This window comes from Musca domestica, unplaced genomic scaffold (genome assembly GCF_030504385.1).
Source record: "Musca domestica strain aabys unplaced genomic scaffold, Musca_domestica.polishedcontigs.V.1.1 9, whole genome shotgun sequence".
NCBI classification, from domain to species: domain Eukaryota; kingdom Metazoa; phylum Arthropoda; class Insecta; order Diptera; family Muscidae; genus Musca; species Musca domestica.
This window is the reverse complement of record NW_026712435.1, coordinates 3,645,518-3,655,935: the sequence shown is the minus strand read 5'-3', so window position 1 is coordinate 3,655,935 and position 10,418 is coordinate 3,645,518. Positions and strand designations below refer to the sequence as shown.

At 38.2% G+C, this 10,418-nt stretch overlaps 1 protein-coding gene across 1 annotated transcript; it reads left to right on the top strand.

Moving 5' to 3' along the window:
• Positions 1–1,961: 1,961 nt before the first annotated feature.
• On the top strand, positions 1,962–7,163 carry LOC131806835 (uncharacterized). The gene is made up of 2 exons (XM_059131621.1): positions 1,962–4,992; positions 6,811–7,163. Exons 1-2 carry the CDS (start codon positions 1,962–1,964, stop codon positions 7,161–7,163), a joined length of 3,384 nt encoding a protein of 1,127 aa, XP_058987604.1.
• The last annotated feature ends 3,255 nt before the right edge of the window (positions 7,164–10,418 follow it).

Sequence of the window (10,418 nt, the reverse complement as noted above, 5' to 3'; positions counted from 1 at the left end):
GTTAAATTTGATGGTAAATTACAGTTATTATCCTGGGAAGTTTCCCGGTTTCGTGTTGAATAAGTAGGAGTCATACCTACAGCGCCTTGCATTTCTACGCTATAATCAAGCAAGTTGCTTGGCTCTTGGAAAAGGTTCTTTTTTTGCATTTCTGGTGTTGTAGTGCTTAGACATCGCACCACGACCTTTACCTCTCTGAGCTGGTTTAGTTGGAAGTTTGGACCCTATGGATACCATTCGTAGATCAGATAATAAACACGAGATTTTACATGAAGGACATTCTCAAGTTGATGCCAAGTGACCTTCAATGCAATTCCTGTGAAAGGTATGAGAGCATTGGTTTAATGATAAGCACTTTTGACCTTCACACAAGGGTTCTTGACAAATATTACAGATTGAAGAATCATTCATAGTTGCTTCAGTATTGCATACTGTGGCAATATTCAAAGCTTCTACAATTGGTGTTCACGTTCGTGTCGTGCCCAAATTTGGAAATCCCAGGATCCTACAGTCACGCTATAACATCTCTCGTTGATCTGGCTACCCTAGACGAAGCTTGGGATATTTTTTCTTTGGTTGCTGAGATGGCGCACTCGCTGAGATAGATTTAGCGATTATTATGTTTTTAGTTATAAGATTTATCCTTCTTGTTGTTTAACTCGTTGAACGGAATAGACGTCCGCGTTTTTTAGACCGACCGGTTCTGTCAATAAGAAATCAATTTGTGTAAAATCTTTAAGTTTTTCCCTCTTTTTAATAAAAACAAGAATTGTTTTCTTTCCGTGGCCGAAAATAAGTGATTTTTTATTCAAACATAAAATTGCCTGGTGTCGCTGTGGTTGGTTCCAGTTGTACTTTACCGGTGTCTGACATTTATTTTTTGATTTGTTGTTGGGATTTGCCCAAGTTTTGTATCGGAACAAAACATCGTCCTTCGAGCCGGATAGTGAGTACGAGGAACATCCTTTTTTACTTTTGTTGAATATTGGCGAAAATCAGGTAACGATATCGTTTTTTGATATTAATTATCTTATATTTCGATAAAATTATCAGTCTTTGTAAATAAAAGTTATTTGCAAATATTCCCAAATTATTTTGTTTACCCCAGTTTTGTGGTCAAAAAGGTCTTGATCTGGTAACGCCGTCACAGCTGATCGCCGTTTTGACAGAGAACACTAACAACTAACAGTGGATTACTCGTTGGTCTTCTTCTTGTTAGTTAGTTTTTTGTTTTGATTTTATTTGGTTTGGTTTGCAACTAAGTTTTATTGATTAAAATATAATTTAAAGGAAAAAAAACTAAAATACACAAAAAAATTATAATTATAATTTATAGTTTTGTAAAATAATAATTTGGTGTCAGTGTTAGCGAGTGCTGTGGTTAATTTGTGAGAGAATAAACGGAATTGAAACAGACGGACGGACAGAATCTGTAAAATAATAATTCTGTTTAGCAAGTTTTTTCTCACAAAATTGCAAATAAGTGACTTTGCCAATAAAATAAGAAAAAGGAAATTTTTCCTCTCTTTTTCGTGTTTTTTTTTTTTTACTCCAGTAAAATATTAAATTTCTGTGATTAAAGTTTGTATGGGTTGTTTGTTGTTGCCCATTTTTTTTGCTAGTGACAGCTGCACTTTAAGTTGGAAGGAGACTTATAATAACAAGGTGAGTCGTCCTTCACATTACTTTTGTTAGTGACAGATGCACTTTAAAGTGGAAGGAGACTTATAATAACAAGGTGAGTCGGCCTTCACTTACCAATAAGATTTTTGGTTACAGAATAATTTATTTTTTGTTCTAATTTCGGGTTTTAACCATATTAAGTGCTTATTTAAAAATCGTTACGGATAGTAATTGCACTTCTTCGGAAATTTAGTGAAGACTGGAGTGATTTATATATTATTTTTTTCCCAAGATTTCGTTGATTTATATTGGAATTTGTTGATTACTTAAATCAAAAAATGGCAGAATCGAAAGTTTTGCTTAAATTTAAAGCACTTGCTGCCTTGTTACTGGAGTTTGAGGCTGATTTTGACGCCATGAACAAAGACTCGGTAACTATGTTCGCTGTTGAGCCTCGTAAGGTTGAATTGAAAAGATTATGGGCCAGAATAAATTCTACTTATGAACATGTTTGTATTGAAAGTAATGAATTCAAAGACGAAGCAGCTAATCTTTATAGGCAGTGTAGGGAAGCGTACATGTGTTGCTCCGCGCAAATGGGTGAATTGTCCCAGTCCTTTGGGGACAACTCTACATTATCATCGACAATGGTTAGTCCTAGTCAGCGAACAAGACGTTTGGAAAATAACGTTTCTGACCATCGCTTGCGCTTGCCTCCTTGTACGACGGAGATTTTTCATGGTGATTATTTGTCGTGGCCGTCTTTTAGAGACATGTTCACTGCGGTATACATTGATTGTAAATCGATCACGCCGGTGGAAAGATTGTTTTATTTACGCCAAAGTACTCAAGGTGAAGCTTTAGAAATCGTTAAAAAATCACCTTTGACTAACGATGGGTTTGCAAATGCATGGTCAAATCTAAAGGACAGATATGAGAATAAGCGCATTTTAGTGAACAGTCAATTGAAGGTTCTTTTTAATCTGGTTTCAGTCAAGAATGAGTCAGCTGGAGAGATTAAACGCCTCCAAAGGGACGTTAACAATTTTATTACGGCCCTAAAGTTACACGAAATCAACATTGATAGCTGGGATCCGATTTTTGTGTTTCTATGCTCCACTAAATTGCCCACAAATACATTATCGCTTTGGGAGCAGACCGTTAGTAAAAAGACAGAAGTTTCCAAGTGGTCGGATCTAGATGAATTTTTGACAGCCAGATTTCAGTCGTTAGAGACCGTATACGACTTAACACATTCAAAGGAAGTTAAGTCTCCTGAAGTTAAACCACCGATTGAACATTCTCGTTCGAGCAGGAGGGTAAAGTCTTATCAGGCTAACATAAATAAAAAATCGTGCTTTATATGTTCGCAGGATCATTGGTTGAAATCTTGTCCGAAGTTTCTGAAGATGAATCATGAACAAAGATTTGTGGCGACAAAAAGAAATAACCTTTGCCTGAACTGTTTCAGTAACAATCATAAACTCTCTCAATGTACAAAGAATACAAGTTGTTCAAAATGTAATTTAAAGCATCATACTCTTTTGCATAGAGAGTCTAAACAGGCGGGTTCCGGATCGATGGCTAATTCGGATGCCCAACCTAGTACTAGCCGGCAGGCAGCGCAAACTAATATTGAGTCTAGAGTGCAGAATTGTTTTGTAGTTACTCGAAAACAGGTTCTACTGGGAACGGCGATTGTTCAAATTGACGTGAATGGTGTAATTTTTGTTGCTAGAGCTTTAATTGATTCGGGATCTCAGGCAACATTCATTTCTGAAAAATTGCAGCGACGTCTTAATCTGCCCATTAAAAAAGTAAACGCTAGGATTTCCGGTCTGAATGATGTTTTAGCTGGGTCTGCTGCGAAACAGTGTACATTTTTGTTAAAATCGCCTCATAATGACAGTTTTGGAGTCCAAGTTTCTAGTTTGGTTTTGCCAAAATTGACAGGAAAACTGCCTAGCTATACTTTGGATGTTCAAGATATCTACTCGCTCGGTATTGTACCTTTGGCTGATCCTAAATTTGCAATGAGTGATCAGGTTGATATTTTGCTTGGTGGTGACGTTTATCCTCAGATTGTGTTGGATGGAGTGCATCGAAACGTCTTAGGGTCGTTGTTGGCACAAGAAACTATTTTCGGTTGGGTTCTCACAGGCCCGATTGCTAATCCAAGCCCTGTATCATTTACAACGTGTGTTTCCTTTTGTACGGCTGTCGAGATGGACAAACTTTTAGAAAAGTTTTGGGAGTTAGAAGAACCACCGAAAGTGACAGAATACAGTCCAGAAGAAGAATATTGTGAGGAAGTTTATCAAAAGACCACCAAAAGGTTGCCCGATGGTCGATATATGGTTTCGTTGCCTTTTAAACCTCAGTTTGAGGGCGGAACGGTTCTTGGTATATCCAGAACAAAAGCTTGTAGACAATTTTTGCGAAACGAGGCGTCTTTGTGTAAGAAACCGGAATTTAAGTCCATATATGATAGTGTGTTGGAAGAGTACGAGTCTTTGGGTCATATGGCAGAAGTTACGCAAGATGAAGAACAATCAATGTCTTTCTATCTGCCTCATCATGCTGTCATTAAACCTGAAAGTTCATCTACAAAAGTTAGAGTCGTTTTTAATGCTTCTAGCAAGTCCTCTTCAGGGTTGAGTTTAAATTATACTTTATACCCAGGCCCAATTCTTCAGAATGACTTGATGTTATTGATAATTCGTTGGCGATTTTATCGGTATGTCTTCAATGGCGATATTGAAAAGATGTATCGTCAGATTTGGTTAAATGGGGATCATACCAGGTTTCAGAGATTGGTTTTTCGTAAGGATCCTAAAGCTGAATTGAAAAACTTTGAATTGAAAACTGTGACGTTTGGTGTCAATTGTGCACCTTTTTTGGCCATTAGAACTTTGCTCCGGTTAGCATCAGATGTTGAAGAGGAATTACCTTTAGCGGCCAAAATTCTGCGCCGTATGATGTACGTAGATGACGCCCTAGCAGGTGCTCATGAATTGGAACTGGCAATTGAAGCTAGAGATCAGTTTGTTTGCGCTCTATCCTCGGCCGGGTTTTCCATGAGAAAATGGACTTCGAACAATGAGAAAATATTGCAAGGGTTACCTCCAGATCATCTTCTTACCGAAAATTTTTTGGAGATTGAGGACGAAAGTAATACGAAAACTTTAGGCGTAAGATGGAATGCAAAGAGTGACTTTTTCTATTTTTCGGTGAAACCCATTGAAATGAAGCTGGAGTTCACTAAAAGGGAGGTTTTATCCATAATTGCCAGCTTGTTTGATCCCGCAGGTTGGCTTGGACCCGTTATTATAGTTGCAAAAATGTTAATGCAGGAGATTTGGAGCGAAGGTATTGGTTGGGATGAGGAACTGCCTGAGAGAATTTGCCATAAGTGGAAGCAATTCGTTGTTGATTATCTTTCGTTGAATGGTATTAACATTCCAAGATGGGTTGGTTTTCAGCCAAGTGGCCAAGTGGAAATTCATGGGTTTTCGGATGCTTCTGAGAAAGCCTATGGAGCTTGTGTTTACGTTCGCGTAGTATCTGAAGAGGGTTCGGTACAAACGCATTTATTGTTGGCGAAATCAAGAGTTGCTCCTCTAAAAATTGTTTCATTGCCTCGATTAGAGCTGTGTGCTGCGCTTTTGTTGTCAGATTTGATGGGGTCTGTACGGACCGATTTGTGTCTTGATGAGAAGAAAACTAAATTTTATTGTTGGTCTGACTCCATGATCGTCCTTGCTTGGCTACAAAAGCCACCGAACTCGTGGAACACTTTTGTTGCTAATAGGGTTTCAAAAATAGTTGATACGGTTGGAAAAAGCAACTGGAGACATGTTAGATCAGAATTTAATCCTGCGGACCTGATCAGCCGAGGTATTCGACCACAACATCTTAAAGATGAAGCGCTCTGGTGGTATGGACCATCTTGGCTTCAAGCTTCTTGTAGCCAATGGGAAACGGACATCGTAGATTTTGATACTCAGGAAGAGGGAAAAAAGGTGAAAATATTTCATGCATACATAAAAAAGTATGATGATGTCCTGGATCACTTTTCTTCTTATTCAAAGGCGTTACGCATCATGACATATGTTTTTCGTTTCATTGCCTGTCTGAAAGGGCAAAACTCTTTCTCCCAGACAATGGTAAGTTCCAAAGAATTTCAAATTACGAAGGAACGTTTAACTGTATTAGCTCAAAAGGTTTACTTGGCAGATGAATATAATTGTTTATCGAATGGAAGATTGCTTTCACCAAAAAGTATTTTACTTAGCTTAAATCCGTTTGTTGATTCGAAGGGTTTAATGCGTGTTGGTGGCCGGCTGGCTAATGCAGATGGGATGTCGTTCAGTGAAAAACATCCACTCATTCTGCCTTATAATTGTAAAATGTCACAACTTCTAGTGAATTTTATTCATCAAGTGACTCTTCATGGAAGTAATCAATTAATGCTTCGAGTTCTGCGGACGGAATTTTGGATACCAAGAGCGAAAAACCTGATCCGATGGTCTATACGTCGTTGCCGAATTTGTACCATAATGGCTAAACAGACCCGAACTCAGTTGATGGCCTCTTTGCCGATTTCCAGGACTATACTTGATAGACCTTTCACTCGAACTGGTGTTGATTTTGCTGGTCCCTATGATATTAAGAATTATACAGGTCGGGCGTGTTTAATAACAAAAGGATACATTTGTCTATTTGTGTGCTTTGCTACTCGAGCTATCCATTTAGAAGCTGTAAGTGACTTATCAGCGGTGACTTTTTTGGCGGCATTTTCCCGATTTGTTTCTCGGAGAGGTTGTCCAAAAGACATGTATTCTGACAATGGGACGAATTTTGTTGGGGCATCCAAGACAATAAGGACTGAATTTCGCAACTTTATTCAAACGGTTGGCCCTGAATTTATTAAGATATATTCGGCAAGGGGTGTGAATTGGGTTTTTAATCCAGCAGGAGCACCACATATGGGTGGTTTATGGGAAGCTGGTGTGAAATCGTTTAAACACCACTTCAGAAGAATAGCAGCAAATTTAAAATATACTTTTGAAGAATTTTCTACGCTGTTAGCTCGTGTAGAGGCATGTTTAAATTCAAGACCACTTTGTCCTCTGTCTGATGATATAACTTCTCTTGATGTCTTAACTCCTGGGCACTTCTTGATAGGTGGACCCATCTTGTCTCCACCCGAACCCGAAATAAGTGAAGCACCGGAATCGATAATAAACCGATGGCAAAGGGTTAAAGCTTTGAATCAACGTTTGTGTGTACGTTGGAAGAATGAATATTTGAAGGAGCTCACCAAACGGAACAAGTGGAAAAATCCCGATGAAAATGTTAAAGTCAATGATATGGTTGTTATCAAAGAAGATAATATTCCGCCTAATGAATGGAGATTAGGTCGCATAACTAAAGTGTTACCAGGCGTCGATCAGTTAGTGCGGGTTGCAGAGATCAAGACTGAAAGGGGTTTGATAATTAGGCCAGTAGTTAAACTGGTCGTCTTACCCTCTAACTAGAGTTATTTCGTTCATTATAGAATCATGGTTAAAGCTTAGAAATACAATGCCGAAAATCGTGTGAACAAGAGACGTATTGTTTGCCGAGTGTGTCTAAAGGATCATCCACTTCGGTTTTGTCGCAAGTTCCTGGATATGGATTACGCCGAAAGAATGAAGATAATCTCCATTTATCAGCATTGTGCTGGTTGTCTGGCACACGATCACACGTGGCGCACGTGTGAGAGCACCGGTAAGTGTAAGAAGTGTGGAGATATGCACCATACCTTACTTCACAAACCTGGACCTCGTCCGTCTGGGGATTTGGTGAAGAAGTGTTTTCCTGGGGACGGACCTAGTTCGTCCAAGTCCCGACCGAAGAAAGGGCCCCGCTCGTCTAACTCTTTTAAGGAACCAGAGCATACCCAGAATGGACCTAGTTCGTCCAAAACTGCGTCGCATAACGGACCTCGTTCGTCCAACCATGGATTTAAAAAGGGACCTAGTTCGTCCTCGAAGAAATCTTCTAGTGAAGTAGTGCCGTACGGTAGGCGACAGAATAGTAGGAGGGAGACGTCGTATGAAGTGATTCCTACATATAGCTTACGAGAGACTATCTTGTTGAGAGCGACAGCAGTGGTTAAAGTTATTTGCGGAGATCGTTATTTGCATGAAAGGGCCTTAATTGACCCCAGTAGCGAGAGCTCTATAATAGCTGATTCTTTGGTGAAGAAGATGGGTCAAAAAGTTCTTCGAGTAGGAAATAAAACCCGATGCCTGCTCCAGCTTAGAGGCAATCACGGGATGTCGTCGACGGTGGAAACGTATGCGGAAGTTCGTCGCAATTACGCCGTGGTTACTCCGAAGAAGTCAGTGGATGTTCGTCTTGTAGAGGAGTTCCCGGGGTTGCAGTTAGCTGACGAGCATTTCCACACATAGGGACCGGTTTATCTGACGTTGGGTGGAGATTTGTATTCCAAAATCATTCGGAACGGGGTCAGCGGAGGTGCGCTTGGAAAACCGCTTGCGCAGTTTACTATTTTTGGATACGTTATATCCGGAACTTATGCCTCATAAATTGCTGTAAGGCATGATGTATATTTGTTTTAACCATGACACAACATAATGTGGATATCTAATTACAGCTCTGATCTCATTGGATTTTCTTTTTTTCTGTTAAAATGAATATGAATTTTTTATTGGATTTTACTTACAATATTTTTGATGAATAAGTTATTTGTTTGTTGAATTTTTTTATAACTTAAAGCTGAATTGAGATTAACAACAATGTGCAGAATTTGCACTGTTCTCAACAACCGACTAATTCTTTTTATTTCTTTTATTTTCTTATCGTTTCATGGTTTTCGAGCTATTTTCAGAGCTTTCTAGTTCCGAATGACTGAAAGGTGGCCGGGATGTTCACGTTCGTGTCGTGCCCAAATTTGGAAATCCCAGGATCCTACAGTCACGCTATAACATCTCTCGTTGATCTGGCTACCCTAGACGAAGCTTGGGATATTTTTTCTTTGGTTGCTGAGATGGCGCACTCGCTGAGATAGATTTAGCGATTATTATGTTTTTAGTTATAAGATTTATCCTTCTTGTTGTTTAACTCGTTGAACGGAATAGACGTCCGCGTTTTTTAGACCGATCGATTCTGTCAATAAGAAATCAATTTGTGTAAAATCTTTAAGTTTTTCCCTCTTTTTAATAAAAACAAGAATTGTTTTCTTTCCGTGGCCGAAAATAAGTGATTTTTTATTCAAACATAAAATTGCCTGGTGTTGCTGTGGTTGGTTCCAGTTGTACTTTACCGGTGTCTGACATTTTTTTTTTTTTTGATTTGTTGTTGGGATTTGCCCAAGTTTTGTATCGGAACAAAACAATTGGGTTATTGGTGTTCGACCTAGATATAGGTGGTGTCCGGTCCAGCGACATTTTCTTTTCAATTTTATAAAATTGAATAAAAAAGTTAATAACAGGTGAAAATATTGGTTAAGTTCTGATATAGCCATAAAATAATTCAAGAAAACAATAATTCATTCGATTGGTGTTTCATTCCCATCGGTTCTGGAAAAGATGATAATGAGGCTTGTTTAAAAGGATATAGAGGTACAAATTGGACTATGGAAGTACAACACAATTACTTTCATTATAAGTCAAATCTAACCAGTCGAAATATTTATCACCTTATTGCATATTTCCTTATTAGGTAGCGGATAAGAACTCGCAAAATCAGCATGATCTTATATTCCTGCTTTCCAACAAGCACTAGTAACTCAGTTTTGAAGTATAATGAAGATAACTGTAAAGTGCTTAAACAAAATGCCGTCAACTACCTAAATTTGATTACAAGCGAAAAGAATGTATATCATAAATCCGGCCGGTTAGTTCACTCGTTAGATCTTCATCAAGTCACTAATGTCCTGAACGGCAACAATATATAACTTTTACAACTCATGATCACTTTAGTGAGTTAAGAACATTAGGTTTATAGTTTGAAATCTATACGGTAAACTATTGAGTGAGAAAAGGACAAAAACTATTCATTCCTACTTACTTACGAAGTTTTGAGAACCTAATCTGGAACCAGAAATCTAAATTCCGAAAAGGCAAGTTTTTACCTTACGAGTCCCAAATGGAACTGTAAAAAAAAATGTTTTTGTTCTTCATGCCCAGGTTGGGCGCCATCTTCTACTATGTAACGTACCAACTACTCTCGATTATTAATCCTAAGAAGTTCGACTAAAAATCTCCATTGAATAAGGACGTAGGAGCGATTAATAGGGCTAGCAAGCAGTGGTTGGGGAGGTTCGGGTCCTTTCCAAGAGGAATAACTGTGGGTACGACATAATAGAATATTATGTAGACTCCTGTTTTTATATACAAAAAAAATCTATGATATTGGCCATAATTAAATAACAAATTCCCCATTATTGCTAACCTTTTCTTCTAAAAAAATATATCCTTCTAAATTGCCTATTTTGTTAATGATTCCCGAGGTGATTTTGGGAACCTTGCCTCTTAACCCTCCCTGCCATTGGTTCTTCAGGCAATATAAAATAAAGAACCCCTAATTGTTATTGTTATCACATTATCATCCTACCATGACCGAAGCGAAAAGAAACACCCATAAAAAAAGACTACTCAGAGTACATTATTCTAACAACTAATATAAAAGTATTTATTAAAAAAAAATTCATGTGATTTGCTAACAAAATTGGAGTTATATTCCTTATTCATTCTCAAGAATTATATACACAAAGGTTATAGTTT